The 20,309-nt window shown below is 35.0% G+C and overlaps 1 protein-coding gene across 4 annotated transcripts in view; it reads left to right on the forward strand.

Annotated features, from left to right (window-relative positions):
* DPH6 (diphthamine biosynthesis 6) overlaps positions 1 to 20,309 on the forward strand; it is a 195,303-nt gene that overhangs the window by 121,923 nt on the left and 53,071 nt on the right. For all 4 annotated transcript variants that reach the window (XM_058827208.1, XM_058827198.1, XM_058827189.1 and 1 more), the window contains one exon: positions 10,038 to 10,280. In XM_058827208.1, coding sequence (XP_058683191.1) covers positions 10,038 to 10,280 — 243 coding nt within the window. The remainder of the gene's footprint in view (positions 1 to 10,037; positions 10,281 to 20,309) is intronic.

A 20,309-nucleotide genomic window follows, 5' to 3' on the forward strand; every position in this document is an offset into this window, starting at 1 on the left:
GAAAATACTAAAGAAGGGATTTGAACCTGAGTCTCTGCAATATTTCAGCTGATTAACCTAATTGCTGGATTATTCTTTGCTGCAATCTGCCCCTCCCTTCCTCTTATTTAGCCCCTTTTAGTTTCAACATTTGACTTTCAACCCATTTTTCTATATCAGAGGGCTTGACTCTGCTATTATTTTTTGCTAGCAAAATAACTACATTTATTAATAATGCAAACAAAAGGGCTAAACACATAGTAAATTTGCAGGCACTGGTTCTTGACATGGCTTAGTGATATAAGATGGATAGAAACATGGTTGCAGTTTGAATGGCACAACATGAGATATGTATTTTATTAGTAATTTTTAACTTACTAATATACTGTCAATATAGTGCAATTTCCAGTTCTCAATTTTTATCCTTTTAAACCACTTAGAAAATTCCATGAAAAAGAGTACTGAAAAGACCAAGTTGAATGTACGCAAAACCAAAAACCCCTAGAAAATGTATAATGCTAGATAGTAACTCCATACTCAGATGAATATGTATTACTGTACAGAATATAATTATGAGACAGGTATAGTCTAATTGTGAAACAGAATTAAAATAAAATTTGATGCAAAAATTTAATTTTTAAATGCAAGTTACCACTTTATCAGTAGGTAAGTTCTTCTCTTGAAGTGCTGCCAATCTAAGTGAATATCTGCCCACTGAAGCTCCATAGTAAACTCTGCCTCATTGCATGGTTAGGAATTTAATTTTACCTTATACAAGGATGTTGTCCACACTGCAATTCTGATAGAAGATCAGTATTTAAGCATACAACAAATAGAAGTTGTGAAAATGTGTGTGACTGAGTGTATTCAGTGTATTTCTGAGGTTGCTGTTGTGTTTCACTACTTTCCATTAATTTTCTTTTAATTTGTTAGGAATCTTTAGGGTTTAGAATAGTTAATAGCGTGCAGGTAACAAAGGCATTATTTTCCTTATGCATTTTGTTTCTTGGATTGCACTTCATAAACATTGTAATTCAGATTACATGAGAATGTATAATATATCATCAATGTGGAATTAAAAATTCTTGAAATTTATAGATCAGGTCATATCTTACTGCTCAGAATACAGATTTTAGCTACGGACTCTTGCTGTACTGCTGAATTTAGCAGGATTTTGAAGTCGATACCATGAAGTCCCTAACACCCAAACTCATTTCTTTGTCAGGTTTAGTTTAATTGACAATGCAGAAAAGGTAATATGACTTTAGTTTGGCCAAGAATATTAAGAATAGATGGAGATCTTTGTTAAAATTTCAGTTTCTGTAAGTATAATCAGAACTTGACTTGCAAATTTGCATTGGAAGATGTATCCCTAGAGAAAGATATCTTCTATTTAAGGAAGTATTATCACTGAAATATGAATAAATAACCAGAGGATTGTGTTAAATACTGTATGTCATGTAGGTTATATTTTATATGCATTATTGCTGTGTATATTGTACAGGTGCATCTAGCTGCATGAACAAGTGTCCTTTCATTTCCACTGGGAAATGGTGGTTATACATATTATAAATTGGACTTCTGGACTAAATAATCTTTGTCACACATTAAGCTGTTTTAGTATTGGCTATTGCTTAGGTGGTCATAGATGAAAGTAAAATCCATGTGAGAGCAGGTATACATAGAGGATAGATAAAAGCAAAAAACTCTATGGCTAGAATGACAACTATTACTTTTAGCTTACTGTAGTTACAGTTAACTTGTTTTCAATTATCTGGTTCTTGGTTTTATTCAAGTGCTTCTTTTCCATCTCCCAGTTATCACAAACCCTCTTAAAGTAGCCAGTGACAATCATGAAGAGCGTATTTCAAGTAAGAATATTAAGCCAAGTGAAGGCTGGGAACAAAATCTATTCTGTAAGAATAGAATGTCACGGTGTTAATGTGTTTCATACACTGTGAATTACTGTCGTGTGATGAACAGCTTTCACTTTTCAGTACTGAGTATTTTCTCTGCCTATCTGTCCCTCTTCTGTTTATAATCACATTAAACTATTTGACAGTTGGCATGAATAAGGATTGTAGACAGGTAGGAAAGGGAAAAAAAACAACTCATTCTTTATAGGATTTTATGACTGCAGTTTTGATTCTCCTTGGATGCTGAATTCCACAACAGTGGTGCAGGTTTAAGCAGTAGCACCCTTATTGTTAGTAGAAACTAAAACCTAGAAATTTCTACTGTGCTTTCTTGGACTGCTTTATCACTGCAGTGATAGTTGAACTGGTGATTTAGTTTACTGTAAGTGGAAATTGTCAGTAGAATCGTCAGTTAATGTGGGAAGGAGATTATGAGATCCCTTTCTAAGTATATTGTATGTTTAAGGATAAAAGCAGAAGAGACAAAGTCTGTAATATGATCACATATAGGTAGCTAAGGAAATCACATCACTTAATCTTTTATCTTCCTTTAGATAGTGTGTGTATGGATACAGTTACCCTATAACCTCTCTCCATTATGTTCTATCCAGTTCCCTAGAACTGTAGAGAAACTGTAGAGAAGAGTACAGAAAAATGTAGACATCAAGGGGGGAGGATTGTCTTGTGAATATTCCAGCTATATCTTTCTCTAGCGATATTTTATAAAGCTTTTGTTATGAAAATAAATTTAGGATTAAATAGTAAAACCACAAATCAACTGTGTGGGAACCCCAAAAAAATGCTTAGGTAATCTCATGTAAGTTGTAGACATTTTCTACTTAACAGAGGAGAGTAAAAATGGAGGAGAGGGGGTGTAATTTTTACATCTTCACCCTGGCAGATTAAGATGCTTACCATAATTTGAATGCTGCTATGCTGAGCTGTAAACTGAAAAACAGTGTTAATGACGAAATCTAAAAACTCTTGGAAAAAAAGAGTTGGCTCTGAAGAATCATCTGAAGCTTTGATATCACCTGAACTTTTACAGATTTCCTTTTGAAATATGGAAATCATATCATACTTTTTATAAAAGTTATACCAGTTTGGGGAATTTTAATGAATTTTACTCTTTAGATTAGACCAGTGACATGGGAACAGAAACTGCAACATCTTTTGTCCTATACTGAATGTGCTTCTAGTAAAGAGCAGTTCTGTTTTAATATAAACTGTTCAGCAGTTCTTCAGTCAAGTTTCTTTCCTTGTTCTGAATATCTATATTTCAAAATATTTTTGCTATATGTTCTGGCATGAGTTTTCATTTTTCCTAAGCTGTCTCATTTTCTTATTTGCTGCCATTATTTCAAACTTATCTGTGTCCATTTTTATTATTTCTACTGGTGCACATTCCAATTTAGTATCCTCTGTGGGTTTCATTATCATGCTGTTAATCCCTTCTTTCACTGACTTAATGAAGATGTTAAACAAAATCAACCCTAATACCAATCCCTACGGCATCCCACTTCAGTTCCATTGGCATTTTCATTACTCTCTCCTTACAGACTATCAACTAGTTAACAGCGTTTATAATTAACAGAGTTAAAAAATAATTTCCAGATACGCCTTATATTTTAAGAATCCATATGAATTATAAACATTATCCTCCCTTATCTCTGCATATATAATTCACTAAAAAACACAATCACCTGCAGTGAGCATAATATGGATTTTCTAAAAATGTGGTATCCATTGCTCAAGAGTTCATGTCCATGTTGAGTCATTTCTCTCACTTTACACTGTTGGATACAAATCTTTCCTAACTTGTTTGTCTGGACCCTGACAAGGCCTTTAGTTTTTCTAGTAAATACCAATTTAAGTGCCTCATTCCCAATCCCAACCCCAATTGTTAGGAATAGACTCATCTGAGTACATTTTTTTAAAAATTGTTTTGTTTGGCATCTTTATTTGAAGTGACATGAATAATAAATGAAGAAGTGTTAATCAGTTTGGAGGTTTTACTCCATCTTTTAGATAAGGTATGTTCATAAAGCTAAGTGTTCTGCAATTTTTCACAGTTGGCAGATTTGCTAATGTGGTTGTGTGAGAACTTGTGATATTTTTCAAAAGCTTGAGAGGAATGGTAGGCTTTGTAAAAGGTGGCAGATTAATAGTCATGAAGACTAGAATTCCACTGTCCCAAGGAAGAAATGCATCAAAGATTAATACTCTTGTTAGCTTGCTCATTTTAAAATAGGGAGACTGCTCTTTTTGTATTTAGGAAAAAGCACCCTTTAGAATGTGGAGAGCAGTTTATCCTCCATGGAAATTAAGTCGTTGAGCTGTTTACTGTAATTTTCCATGAAGGAACAATATGTACCTTGGGCACTAGTACAGCACATGGGCCAAAATAAGCAAATTAAGTAAAGAATATTTTTACCTCAATTTTGTTCATTTCCTCTCTATTGGAGCTTACTAGTTGATTAAAACAAGAATTGTGGAGATTTCAGACCAGCTGTCTGTCATGCCCACTTGGATGTATTAGATGGCAAGCCTTTTTCACCCACTTTATTGGAATCTTTCTAGGTGCTTATAATTACAGGTTCTGACTTTAAAAGCTGAATTTATTTTTGATTTATGTCTAATACTCCTTTGGAATATGAATGACAATTTTTGAGGTGGGTTTTCTTTGTGAAAATTTCAGTTTTTGAATCTTTGTCTTCTGTAAATTAGAAGTGTGGGGGTTTTATTTCTGTCAGTTGTAGAGCAGGATAAAATTGACTTGACATTGATCAAGATTTAAAAATAACCAACACGGTGCCAAATATATGTGTGTAACTATTAAAATTTTCTGTGATAGAACAGTTTTTAAAAGATTAATTTCAAACTAAGACTTTGATCTTACCTTCTCTTAAGTTTTTGACCTGGTCGTTCCTCTCAAATCTGTACATTTAGCATTTCGTTAAACTTCAAGGTACTACAGACCTCCAGGAATGCATTAGATGGGATTGCGTGCTGTAAACCCAGCACTGTCAAAAAGCTCATTTTGAGGTATCTGATTTTTTGAGGATAGCAGAGGTGTTTACAATTGGGAAGTATAGAGTATGATTAGGAGATCTTCATTATGTTGGTTTAGTATTCATAACAGTATTGTGGCTTCTTCAGATGTACTGTTGAGTTTCAAGACTGCCAGGTTTTGTGCTGCTCAGTGTTTGTATTCTGTGTGACATGATACTTCTCCTGGTATAATTTAAATTAGGAAATGCACAAAAGTTTTAGGTTGAGTTTAGTGTTGATAGCGTTACAACACTGTGTTCAATGTCAAATATGACTTTGTGGAATAATGTATCTTAATTTTCGTAAACTGCAGAGAAAAAAAAAAAAGAACAACCTAGGTAAGCATTCATGAAATTACAGTACTTTTTCACTTCTTGTTAAGAAAAGTTCTATGAATTTTCAATCCCCAAATATATAAATTCAAAGAGAAAAATTAAAAACACACATTGATAAATTTTAATAGTGAAGAACAATGAAAATTTATGAGTGTTTTGTAGTCATGTAGGTTAGGTGATCAGATACATATTGAAACATCCATCCCAAAATGAGAACTAACAAAATGGACTCACAGCATCTGAAAAGTGAATTAAAGAACCTTTAAAACTGTGGAAATATTACAGCTAGTTTAATAAAATAGTGATAATATGCTATCAATCAATTTTTATTGGTTTTTTTTTTTTTGCCTGACTAGAAAAAAAACTTATCCAAAGGTAAGTTCTGAAGTTTTGAGTATGATGTGGAAATATTTGACAAAGCTATATGTGGAGTCTTAGAAATTTAGAAAAATTTGGTCAAAGGTAATAATATTTTTTTATTATTTTTTAATATTTTTTTTTTACTATATCCTTCATCCTTATAAAACTCAGCTATGTGTTATGAACTCATTTCTGCAATTTTAAGGCTATAAATTTGTAACAGTTCCAGAAAAACATGAATTATATTGAAGGTTGGGTGTATTAGAACCATGTTAGTCAGATACAATTTGTTTTTGTTGTGTGGACTTCAAGCTTTTCAATTATTGTTGTCTAAATGAAGCCTTTAAAAAGTTTATTCATACTAGTCAGTTGAATTAAAGATGTCACATTGCAAAAAGCAATTTTGCCATCATTATCTAAAACAAGAGGGCCCTAGGAAGAAAGGATTATCATATATTGAATAAAAAGTTCACCACCTAGCAGCTTAAATCCTGTTAGAAAAGATTATTTCTATCTAACTTAATCAGCCAGAGGTCTTTATTGCCTGGAGTATTAATTGATTTAGGTCTTCATTAAGGTCAGAGGTACCCATGGCTGACCAGAGGCAGCCTATTAGTGTGTTGTCAGTTCTGCTTATTTACATTGACTGAGCCTAATGGTGGCTTGTGTCACTGGTAGGTCAGGGGGTCACTGAACCTTTTGTGCACCCCGACCTGCTAAAGGGCAGCAGTCACTCAGACACCAAACTGCATTCATAACAAAGATTTGGCTGATTGCATATTGACTCCTTCCTTCCAAGAAACCTGCATTTGTGGTGCAACTATTAGCATTTGCCGAAGTATCTGTGGGTGAATGTTTGAGATCCCTCTGTTAGAAGTTTCCAGCAAGTTTTATATTGTCAGTTAATTACTGGCAAGTTTTGATAATACTAGTAGGGACAGTTTCATAAACTTTCCATAGTTGCTCTTGGTCTTTAATAAAAAACATCTCAGTGCATATGTATAGATATCCTATTACTATTGTTTCTTTCTAGGCAACAATAATTGCATATTTTCCTTTCTAATTAGCAGCTTAAGTTGACCTCAGTCAATTAAGTCTGGTTTTCTCATTGCTTCTTTTCCTGATACATATATCATAGTATAGGAGATATGTTGTGTCCTTTTAGTAACTTAGAATGCTGTTAAAAACTATTTCATGTGATAGAACCGTTCCAAGTGGCACTGAGTCAGTTCTTCTCACTGTTCCTTTCCCCAATACCATTGATGCTTTCCTTCTGTTTCCCAAATAAGTGAAAACACCTTAGAAAAAAAAAAAAGCTACCATACAGCTTTCCAGTGGTATCAGCTGTGCCCTAGGTCTGAATTGTACTTATCCCTGCAAGACAACTACACTGTGAAAAGTAGTAATTCTCAAATAATCTTACCTTTCTATCTGTGAGAGCGTGCATTGCATCCTCTGAGGTAATGATTGTCCACTGAACTCCCCTGATTATTTACAGTTATACTGACTGAGCAAAACAACTGCTAAACTATTATGTTAACTTATAAGGACTCACCTTTCATTTAACTTGCAATGATACAAATGAAAATAAAAAGGGAAGAAATGTGGAATCACATGAGGCCTCATTTATAACCTGATTAGTGCTGTGAAACAGTATAGAAATAAATTTGCACAAGTGAGCATCTCAGCAGTATGAAGCCTGAATTTTCAGGGTTGTCTTTGGTTCAAGTATTTATTTAAATTTTAGCACTGGATATGTGTCTGCAGTGAAAACAAATCACCAGTGAGACATCTACTGTATACATACAGATCCTTTAAGGATCAATATAGATCCTTTATATTGTAGTTTTGTTTCTATACAGAGTTTCCTATATAATGCAAGTATGCCAGGCTGGATACACAGTAAATCTATACCCTGAAAGATATTCTGTTATCCTAGTAAATGCTCCAAAAAGATAAACTGTTGCAAGGTTCTAGCAGGGTTTTGCAGAACACTTTCACAACACAAGTACTGACACCATACATTGTGACAGCTCCTCTTGTAAGATTTCAGTACTGTGAACAAGATAGTATGATGACTTCCCTGTTTTAAATGCCTTTTACTCTGCTAACAATTTTCGGTATAATACTTCAAACATTCCAGAGACAACGTCTTGAAATCTGCTAAAACAGTGTTTGTACTGGTTTGCTGCTTTGTCCTTGCTGATTATTTATGCTTGCTTTTCATGACTGAGTCACTGGGAAAGAGAAGAGAGACGCCCCTCCTCCTTCCCTTATTCTAAATTCTGTCCCCCTGAATTACAGTTGCTGCAAATCTGTGGCCACTTTTTTCTCCTTTTCCCCTCTTTTCCCCTTGCATCCACCCTTCCATAACATGGTGGCTTGTTGGGAACATTGTTTTTCTATTAATTGCCTCTTAAGATACAAACAAGTATGTTAGGAACAGAGGGATTTTTTTCAATTGGTTTTTAAAAAACTCTGCAAAATTCCCACTGAATCTTAGCCAAAAGTGGTGCCAATTTTGCTCAAATCCTTCAGAGATTTTTTTATGACCTTGCTTATGACCACTGGGGCTAATTGTATCAGAACTGTCCAGGATACTTTAAGAAAGTGCTATCTTGGTCTGTATTTCAAAACACTGACAGATATTTTATCGTTAATTAGTATTCATATTATGTCTCAAACAATCTGTTCAAGAATAGGGGAAGTGAACTGGTTGAACAGCTCTTCTGTCTACCTAATAATTAACATGGGTGATGCATGGAAAACCAGCAGCTCAACAGGGGAAAAAAAGGAAGAAATACCGTCAGTGTGATTTTTTTTTTTCCTTACAAGTATGAACTACCTGCATTGGAGTTTTTGACTAATGCATGGATTTCACTTTGCAGAGGTGAAAATGAATGGGTTGCTTTAAAAACAAACCTGTGCCCCTCTGAATCATATCTTTCTGAATTTGTTTCTCATCTTGTCAGTATGCCACTTGGTAGCTGGCTGGACTCCCTTGTTCAGTGGCACATATTTTAAAATAGTGTTGTAAAAAAAAAAAAAAAAAAAAGAAAAAAAGAAAAAAAAAAAAAAAAGAAAGACCATTTGTTCCTATAAACCAAAATACTGCTTTCATGTATTTTTTCCAAAATCAGGATTATATATAGCATTATCAAACAATATTTCAGGTATTTTAAACCATTTAAACAGTTGATGTGTGTCGGTTGATATATTGTTTCCTCTCTGCCTCCTCCCCCTCTTCAGCTGCTAATCATAGAACTTGTATGCCAAATTGTATAAGATACTCTTCCAATAGTTACATGTGTGAGTCTTTTGTGAGACACAGACAGTTATGAGGACAGATTTGGAGTTGCATATGGGTCTGTCACATGGTTTGATTGCCATGTCTTCTAGGACACAGATTTCTTTTTTAATTATTCTTAATTCTGAGGAATTTTTACAGTTTATACAGTAAGTTCTACAAAATTCTTCCAAAAGATTCATTGCACAGTCCGTTTTCTCTGTCTTTACTCCTAGCAAAATTCTTCCTGTGCTGACTTCAAAGCTGCGTACGCCCACCTTACTTCCCACTTCTATACTTAGTTTTCTTTTGATAGTGAATAAAATTTACTGTTTCACTGATTAAGAAATGCACAGACGTTCTAGAGAAGTGCGGCATAAGACGATGGAAAGTTTTGATATTTACACTGAGCTTTTATAAAAAAATCTTTGAGAGGTCTGAATAATAAGAATAAATGTTTCCTATGCTGGCTGCTGTTAAAAAAAGTAGGTCTTCAGAGTGTTGCCAGGAAGAAAATAAGCCCAAATAACTGCATTGCAGTAGTAAATCTGGCCACCCATTAAAGTCCATTTTCAAAAGGTGACCCATCTCTTTGTTCAAGTAGCATTCTTCAGCATTTTATTTTCAATCTGCAATTTGCTTTTACCTTCTGGTGGGATATCATTGCTTTTTGTTCATACACAATTATTTAGGTGTTCTGCTAGTATGTTTTTACAGTATTTTTAAATTAGTTTACTAAAGATGTTACAGATATGTACTGATACTGTCTTACATGGTTTTGTATAAAACAAAGCTTAAGACATAGAAGATTAAAAAAATAGCTTTGAACCCAAGATAATGTGCATCATCCCTCAAAAGAAAATAGGAGCATATTTAACCGTGTTGGGGCATCAGTGTATCCGGCAGCTGTAAAAGTCCACATCAGATTATTGTTTTGAGCTGACACATACATCCATGCATTATAATTAGTCTGCCATGTATGCTGTATTTGTAACAAATGATGGCAAAGAACGGTACTATTGAAAGAAACTAGCTGGAAGAGAGAAAGGTGCTTCCCTTGTCTTCTGTAAACTCCCAGAGTCTTATGTACTTGATCTGATTCTCTCCTAGGTTGGTGATGTTCTCTACTGTGCAGGACAGATTGCTCTGGTACCTTGCACGATGCAGCTTGTTAGCGGTGGCATACGCGCAGAGGCCAGTGTTTCCCTCCGTCACGTTGGGCGAGTCCTTCAAGCCATGAGCCAGAAGACTACACTCCACCACGTCATCACAGCCAGCTGCTACGTAACCGACAGCAAGAGCATTCCCATTGCACGCTCTGTATGGCAGAAGAAGTTAAGAGAATGCAAAAAGGTAGCTGCTGTATCCATTTTCTTCTTTCTATGTTGGTTTTTTTTCCTCTCTAAGTCTTACAGTAATATCAGAATTTTTGCATTACATTTCAGAGGGGTTCAAGCAAAGGTTTGATTGAGCTGTTATGTTCTGGCTCATAAGTGGTTGTGCACAATTGAGAAAGAAAACTGCTTAATAGAAAGTTATATTCACCACTAACTTCGTCGTAATTCCCCAAAGCATTGTGCTAAAGAACTCTTAAAGAACAGTCAATTTCTCTTACAAAAATGTGAACAATACCTCGTTTGAATTACTTCTGTCCATATATTTTTACATAATGAGAAATGGGCATTTTACTTCAAATTTTTTCAGTTGTTCTGTTGAGGATTTTTTCCCCACTTGCTTACAAACAATATTGTTATGATAACTGAGTTTAGCAATTTACTGCTCATTTTCACTTTATATTCAGCTTGACTTCTAAGACCACATCTGGACATGCCTGTCTATTGGTTAACCCTTGATTAAGAGCATAATAATTTGCACGGTAATTTATAATGATGCCATAACAATTCCTGATTTTTATGTGCCCCTTTTCTAAAAATAGCCATGGAACACTCAGACAGCATTAGAAGGTAGTAGCCACAAATCTTGTAAATAAAATGTAACTTCTCCCCAAATGCATAAACGCCAAATGTATAATTGCTGTATAATTTAATATAACCTAATTATTGTGGTTTTTGGAGGCTTGGAAGCATAGAATATGGTACTATATTCATAGAAGAAGGAAAATGATGCCTGAAACTTTCCTTCTATTTACCTTTGTCTTCAGTCTCTGCATTAGGCAAGTGTCTGACTAAAGATACAGACTTCACTTACAGGCTTACGCATCTCAATTTGATTTATTAACAAAAAACCCTCCTAAATAGTGTTTATTACTCCTCCAAGACCAGATTCAGATCCAGTATTGAAACTGAATTCTTTTTTTAAATTAAATTCCAATTCTTGTTCTATAACCAATAAAGAAGTAACATACCATGACCACAAACCCTCTCTGCTTTCTGATTTGCAATATATAAGATTGGAAGACAGATTGGTGGTGTTTGGCAGTTCTTTGACACTTATCCTTTTTCCATATACAGTCTTTTAGGTCTTCCATAGTTATTATGCATACCAGGTACTCTTTATCAAATGTTTTATTTCTTCCACTTACTAAGATGACTAGGCAGTACTTGCTTTTTTTTTCTTTCTTTTAGCTACCTGAAAAACACTGATGACATTGCTTACTTTTGAGCTATCACTAATATCTATTCCATGTCACATTTTGATTGTTCAAGCCATAGTTTAAAAAGTGGATTGTACAGGTGTGATGGGATAGCTGCCTGACAGTTTTCAGGAATCTTTAACAGAAACATCCTGTAATCAGACAATCCTGTAGTATGTTTATCACTTATGCTGTGTTTATCAGATCATAATTCAGTACATAGAGCATCAGAAAAAAAAAAAAAAATTACTACATAATGTGTGCCACAGCACCATATAAAAATGCTTTGGAAAAAACCTAAATATAAATGGGAGTGAGATGTTCTTAACAGCTGTATGTTCTTATTTCTATAATTTTGTCAATAGGAGGTTCAGACAGAGGAATTAAGTTTTTTCTTCAGGATATGCATATTTTTTGATTAGTAGGGGTTTATGTACAAAATAAAGCAGAGAAAAATACTTACCAAATATTTCTGTACAAGGAACTAGAGGAAGGAATTACCCTGCTCTGAAAATACAGTTGTCCTTTAATGAAAATAGAGATTTTGTATTTAAAAATGATAAATTGTTCTTCAGTTGTACTTCTGCCTTAGTTATTCCATAGTATCAGTGGAAACAAGTAATGCAATTTTTACTTCAGAGCAGCCTTCCAGATCCTGTAAGACAGTGCCTTTCTCTGTGGAACACACAATATGGTAGCCTTACTCTAAGGCATATTCCTTACCTGTGTGGTTTTGTTCAGGTTTTGGTATCCCAGTGCTACTACAGACAGTTCTGTTGAATCCCATGCCATGACATAATGATCTGTTTTTGCCAAGTAAACTAAGTTAGCCAGACCAAAAGTATTTTATTATTATTTATTTTAAGCAGTGGCCAAAGGCCTGAACCAATAGCAACCTACAGATTACTTAATAAGAGCAAATGGTTTCTCAGTTGAAATTGAATTTTTTTCTGGATATGTTTGTATAGCACAAAAGATTTACTTCTAAGAGCTGGATGTGGACATGTAGTTGCTCAAAGCTTCATTTGAGATAAGCCCACAGAGTCAGACACAGCTTGCTGGACTTCAGAAGACTTCTTGTAATATTACTAGTGACAATTGTCTTTCAGGAACTTCTTGAGTTACAAAGAGAAAGATCAATTATATTTAAATAAATTTAATTTTTTTTTAATGTTGATAAATTATAAAAAGTATATTTCAGAATAATCTGGTTTTTTCCAGAGGAAATATTTCATATAGTATTAATAAAGAAGCGGTTCTAGTGAGGATGGGAGGGGACTGTGGGAGAGGAAGCAGTAACAGTAAGCAGGCTGGACCCCCTAGCAACTTCTAAGTTGTTTCAGTCACCCAGCCTTTGGTCACTTCCTTATTCAAGCATCATTCCTTCCTTCTTACACAACTCCTTTCTACTCCTGTCATCCCGATTTTCCTCACTCCTTATGGCAGCTCACTATCTGCACTGCCAGCATCATTCCTGCAGCCTCAACCCGACAGGATAACCCCCTGAGCCTCCCTGAGCTCCAGTTACCCACAGTTATCAAGGGTTGTGTCCTTAGAGCTGGAATCCAGCCCTTCTTCTCTCTTTTTCCTTCATATGTCCCTTTGAGTTGCAGCATCATTGGAAAAGCCATTCAGGGTGACAGAGGAAACAGAAATCTGGTGCAGGGGTATAAGGCTGCAGTCGAAAGGAAAAAAGTAGTGGGGAGGGAAGGATAGGAAAGCAGCCCTACCAAGGGTTCACTTAAAAGAACACCACCTAAATCACTGGGTTAAGGATCTTTGGACTGACATTTTGAATGTACACAAGAGAGATTTCCTTTGTTGAAAAAGGTATTGTAAAAATTGAGATCTAGAGTGAAGGAGTTGAAGTTAGTATTTAATTCTGTAGGTGCATAAAACTGCATTTGTATTGCTGGAGAAATGAAAATATAGTTAAGGGAAGCAGTGGTTAAAATCAAAAGAAAAAAATTAAACAGAGGCTGCAAAAATAGCATAAAGATAATTGTGCAAATGAATAATCAAACCCAAAACCTAGGAAGACTTATTGGAATTAACAAATACAAGTGCCTGCCATCATCAGCTTTCTTCCACCCTATTTTTAAGCTACATTCCTTCCACAGTTTCTTTGTGATTGCCAGGCATACTTAGGGACATTTCAGTATTCTTGAAGAGATAAATTGAGGGACTTTCTGTAGCATACCTAGTAGCAGTTGTGTACTAGAACAATTTCAGTCTAATCCAGTAGTCAGCAGCATTTAGGGGTTTTTGAGCTTTGTGTCTTCTTGGTGCTTTTTTTAAGTAGCCAATAAAAAAAAAAAAAGAAAAAAAGAAAAAGAAATAAGCTTATAGCATTGCTAAAACTTTCTGGAAGAAGAACTGACAGTTTTCCAATTAAGTCTCATCTTGTGTTTTTCTTTACTTCACATCTTTTAATGACAGTGTCATGTAATATGATGATTTTGTAAGCGGTTTTGCTAACTCATTCAGCAGAGTAATCAATAGAAAAAAATAAGCCAGATGGGTTGTAGTCCATTTGTATTGGGTGGGACAGATGGCATTATTGATAGATGGAAATATTCCAAATAATTATTGTATAATGATATAACAGTGACTGTGCCTGCAAAATTTTATTAATTTACTTTGTGAATGCACTTTATTCAGTAGGGCTTGAGTTGTACCATTTAGACAGTACTCTCAATATATTTAGTTGTGAGCTGAGTCCTCTCCCTAACTTCTCCTTCCCTTACCCATGGGCTTTCTGTGCAGATATCCCTGCAGTATTTTGTTAGACTGTTTCAAGTGGTGGATTGTACTTCTGCCTGTAGAACAGATTCCCCTTGGCTAACTGAGATAGGCAAGATCATGATTACATTTTTTTTACCTCTGAATGCTTGTTTTTTGCTTTCTTTTGTTATCCTCACCAGTACAAAGAAGAAACATGCTGTGCTGTCTCAAGATTTCAGGCATTCCAGCTTGCTTAACTGCTGTGTTTTCTTTCTTTTACATCTCGCTAATCCCCAGCAAGACTTGGTATAGCTAGATTAATAAAATGTATAATTTCTGATAAACTGTGTAATTATTCATTTAGACTGTTGCTGTTCAATTGTATATTCCATGGAAAGGTACTGTGAATTAATTCTTTCTGTAACATAAGAGCACATTAACTAATTAGCAGAAAAATTTGGGGGACGTTTGCTGCTTTTGAAATAAATTTGGTTATAAAAATGTCTGTATGCTAAAAATTAGTTTCAGTTATTTTGGTTGGATGATATACATACAAAACTTGGAGGCAGATTTTGCAAACTCTCTGGAATGTTATCTCTGATTTCTTTGTTTTTAAAAGAAAAAATTATACGGAAGAACTTTAGTGTATTTAGTATATCATGCTTTGTTTTCAACAAAAAGTATAGAATTGGTTGTGTTTGAACCCAAAACATTGGTGAAGGGAGATTTTGAGACAGTGAAAACAATATATTTGTTTAAACATTAGAAGACACAGTTGCATAGAAAGGTAATATTTAATGTAAAATCAAGATGTACTAATAGCACTAAAGTCATTATATCTTTTTTTCAACAAGTCATTTTACACATAGTATTTTTTTCTTAAATTCTGATATTATGGGTCAGTTCCCCTCTGAGTTATTGTAATAGGCACCTGCCACTGTATTTTCCATCCTCAGTATTGAAAAATCTCCTTGGTGAAATACTTCATGTGGCATAAAAAAATACATCATTTTACTTTTATAATACCACTCACATTTGGACCTTAGTTGTCTGGTACTCTCCCACCAATAATTTTCTGAGCAAATGTACTGCAAACTTCAAAAGTTCACCAGCCCATCTTCTTCTGACAGTAGCTTTCTTTTTTTTATGGTAAGAATTCAGGAAGAATGGCTGTGATCCCATGATTGTTTCAAATCCAGCAAAGAGTGCTGCAGTTGACTTTCATTCTGTCAGGAATGCCAGTCAGGTTGTTGACAATGTGTGTCTTAATAGTGTGTAATGCAGAAGTGATAGAAAAAAGATTCACAGTGTTTTATCTGATATATATTGTGAATGGGTTCCACATTTATTTCAGCACCCGGGTAACTTGATGCCAAGTTTAAAAATCTAAATTAAAACCTTTTGGACCAGATTTAAAAACTGTTTAGATGTCAAAAGATGTAAGTACACCCAAACTAGGTTTTTTAAAAGGTATCTAAGAGCACTCATGTAGGGCACAGTGTCCCTTCCAGGGAGCCCCTGCATTGTACCTTCTTTGACACTCCTGAAAATACCATTGGTGCTTTCCTGTATCTTTCCACTTTGCCTTACAAATAATGTACAGGTCCCAAGTTATAAACAAGTTAAATCTTGAACAAGAATCTGTCTAGCTACATGCAGTTGTTTCCTGGAGTAATTAGTGTGTTTTCATGGCAGTCATTTAGAGTGGCATCATGCATCTGTAACAGCAGTCTGTGCATTGTTCAGACATTCCTGTGCTATTTGAAGTATACAGACTGTCATGAATTTAAATAAAATTCATGCATTCTCTAACACTTTATCCCAAGTACAACAGAAGTAGCTTATGCTCAAATAGTGGAAGTTGAAAATTTTTCTTGCTGCGAAGGATTGGACAAAGGTTTAAGATCCTCTTTTACCTATAGAGAAAATTACTATAAAACTTAAAATGGAATATCAAACAACCTTCCCAGATTTCTGTGAGAAGATACATATTTTTTCACCATTCTGAACAGATGTTTCTAAGCCAGTAATATTCAGGTACACTTTTTTGTCTAATTTATTATATGTATTGGTTAATATCTTTATTTAATGCAATTTTTAGATTTCCAAAAAGTGTTGTAAATTCTGTGTCCTATAGATAATACTATAGGTGATATTAATTTAATTGGTCTCCTTTTACCAGTTTCTTGATCAAAATATGAGTAGTAGAAATCAACAAGTATTATAAAGGTAAAATGACAGACTAGAACACTGCTACATTTACATTGCAAGAGAATCTTAATGTAGGTTAATTAATATGATTTGTAGTATCACCAGAAGAAAAATAAATATTTTTGAAAATTATTGCTGACAGCCAGTATGCCTATCAAAAATCCAATAGGAAGAATATGCATGTCTCCCCTTTTTTGTCCCGTCAAGTTCATAACATCTATTTTTCTACTAGATGCTATTTTGAATGTTCCACAGTTTGATATATAAACCCAGGCTTCTTTTATGAACCATGTTTAGAACACACAGTACATTAAATTGTGCAGTGCTAGTGTGGCATGTCTCTTGCCTAGTGTATTTCATTTCCCCTGTGTTCAGATTTGCCAAAGATTTTCTAGTCATTTGAAGCAACTGTAATGAGAATATTTAACATGCAGATAGTGGAAGTCCAGAGGTCCTTGGAAATAGTCTGCCATTTGACACTGGGCAACAATGGGAGGTGAAAGGTTTGCTACTTCCACTTTTTTCTTAAAAAGAGGATTATGATATACGATTTGTAACATTAGCAGAGCTTTAGTAATGCTTAAAAATGAGTATAGTCAAGAACATGAGTCAGAACAAGACCATAAAAGAACATTACTTTAACCAAAGCCATTTTTAGGAATGGAATATATGTGTATAAAAATCATATGATTGCATAATAGTCTAAAGAGCATGCATGAATTTAATTTGAGGAATATAAAATACAAAAAATATGAACAATAGAAGAGAATAAAGGAAAGCATTTCTTCTGTGATCACTTGCAGAGATATCTACAGGTACAATCAAATCCTCAACTGGTGTAAGTCAGCATAACTCTGTGATTTCCATGAACCGATTTACACTAGCTTATTTGCCATTCTACAGGTAATATCCATGCATTTGAATGTTGTTTTTCAGGTAGACAGAGTGAAGAAATGCATGTCAAGTTATTCAGGATGGTAAATAACCTAGTTCATCCAGGCTGACTGATCTTCCCCTGCAGCAGTTCCCTTATAAGACTGGTTTTGAGTGATTCTTCATCTCCTTTGCTGAAAACATTAATTCTGTTTTGAGCCTGTCACTTTCGTGCTAAGCAAGAGTGCATATATGCATCCACTGTTCGCTTAGGCCAGAACCTCTGGTCAGAAGTCTAATGTGTGGTGACTGTGAAAGCCATTAACAGAGTTTCATCCCTGAAGCGAGTACCTGTTGTCACTGCCTCATTGTAGAGGGATGAATGCCTTTTTGGTTGAAAAGTAGTCAAGGTCCAACTTTCACTCTGGAAACTTCCCTATTAAATTGTAGTCCAAATTACATGTAGGACACTTTAAATTCCCAAAATGAAGGATAGAATTTCAGGATTTCATCACCTTCAAAGGCTTTTTGTTCTCCTTTGGATGAGGTAATCCTGTTGATAAGGACTGAAGGAGGAGCCATATCACTACCTCAACCTACATAAACAGTCTTATTAACAACTCATCCTTCCTAAAACTGTATCAAGTCAATCTCTTTCAGACAAAAAAAATCCCTTCCAAGTTACTGCTTCCAACAAGTATTTTGATATTCAATACTAAGTAGCCTCTCTAGATCTTGGTATTTTCCAGGCAGGATATTTTAATTTGTCTTGTCAATGTAAGCCCTGTAAAAATCAGAAAACTCCAATCTCAGGAATTAGTCAAACTTATATACTGAAAACCCTTCTCTGTGGGCAATATCCTCTTTATTGTTGGTTATGCAGGTCCTGGAAAAGCATTTCTGTTGCAGGAAGGAAATTTAATAGTATACAAGGTCTTCCTGGGTCTTCATAAGAGCCTCTATGGTGCTGTGCTTTGGATTTGTGCCTAACATGCTAATATTGCACATTTTCAAGGCTTTTAAGACTTTTTCCCATCAACACCCCAGTGAATAGACTGTGGCTGTGGGCAGGAGGCAGTCTAGGGTATATCCAAGACCATATGACACCATGCTCAGACATAAAAATTGGAAAACTTGGTCTTCCAAGGTGGCTATTCCCCAGAGGGTGTCTGGGCATCAGTCTGCTGCTGGGAGGAGGTGATGGATTGCCTTTGCATTGGTAGTTTCATTGTCTTTACCTGCTAAAGTGTCCTTATCTCAGCCCAGAGTTTGCTCATCCTATTGTCCCTCCCATCTTGCTGGGGCTGGGGGACAAGCAAGTGGCTCTGTGGAGAGGACGTTACCTCCCTGGGACTCAACACCCCAAGCAGATTAGCAAATTATCACTGAAAACAAACTCTGCAATTAACTAGGAAAAATCATACCTGTCCTCCCCCATCAAGCTTCAGTCAAAATTAGAGCTCAAAATATCATCTCTTCAATTTGAAACTATGCAAGAAACTTGTCTCTATTCATACATTAATGATCTTCTACTATCAAAAAACCAAAAAGGGAAAGAAAATAAATTAACTTGGGAAAAAATCTTCATTCTTCCAGTGGAAGTACTTCTTTACTATTTTATTGAATGGTCCAAGGGATCCTACTAAATTTCAGTACTTGATTATCCTCATTTCTGGTTCTGTGTGCTGGTCATAATAATAATTTCATTTCCTCTTCTTCCTCCTCTTCTCTGAAGGATATCACATGGTCTTCAAAATTAATAATAGATCTTTAATTTTCCTATTCATAAAAGCCAAAGTAACCCAAAAAATTATTTATGCTTTCCTGTACTCCACTTTCAAAAAAGCACGTAAGACAGTGGGAAAGTGAGCTATCTTATTTTAAAACCTCTTTAAATTTTTGCATAGCAAAAATGAACAGTGCTCCCTCGTCAATACCCAGTTACATGCATGCCAGCTAGCAGTGAATAATCACTTTCAGATTCCTCCCTGTTTTTATTCAGCTTCATTGATGAAAAATGAAAATGCATCCAGCTGATATGATATCTGTTCACTTCTCATCAGGCCTTCGGATGTAACACCATGAACACAGGTGGTAACACTTGAAATGTAGCTTTGATTTTATCTTGGACGTTATTCACTGTCAATATTATGCAGGTCTTTATGCATTTCATTTATAAGCACCTTTGTGGAAACACCCTGGCCATCTTCTGCAAGTAACCAAAGTAGTTAATTTGCATACATATATACATACATTCATACATGCATATATATATATGAAGAAGCAAGTCTGAAAGAGTATAATGTAACTGTTAGCTGAAGAAAATACTAATTGTCAACCATTTTTAATTAAGATGGTGATTTTGGTAAAGGATTATTGTATTTTGTCAAATGTGTGGAGTTGCAGATAGCAACTGAGTAATGCACAATCTCATAGTCTCTCTGTGCATGTTCTGCAGAACTACACGGAGGAGACATACACATATTTTTCTCCCTCCTTCCTCTTACACATATATATGCATATAGACGTAATATATATGTATACATTGCAAGCATATCTATGAATACATATTTTTTTCATAATAGAATTATTTGACATATAACTATATAACAAGGATATATATTAATACATGTCACTTAAAGGCCATTTACTGAAAATCTTCCATTCTAATCTTCTGTACAAGGAGTCACCTGCTTTAGGAATGTGAGTTAAGATCCCATTATATATTTCAGTAGTAATCTCAGAGACATATCTTCATTTTCAGAAGAATAAATTTGCTTTCCCTATAGGTCAGCCCAGTGACTGCTGAGAATGGCTACACATTTAAGTAAAACTTGGCTCAGAACTTGTAGGCTATTGTGAAGTGGCTGGAGTGGAGTGAATTTTCTTTACAGCAGCCTCTATAGTGCTGTGTTTTGGATTTGTGGTTAACACTATATAATAGCAGACCAATACTGGCTTTAGCTGGTCAATGCCTGCAC

The sequence above is a fragment of the Poecile atricapillus genome, chromosome 1 (assembly GCF_030490865.1).
Source record: "Poecile atricapillus isolate bPoeAtr1 chromosome 1, bPoeAtr1.hap1, whole genome shotgun sequence".
Lineage (NCBI taxonomy): Eukaryota > Metazoa > Chordata > Aves > Passeriformes > Paridae > Poecile > Poecile atricapillus.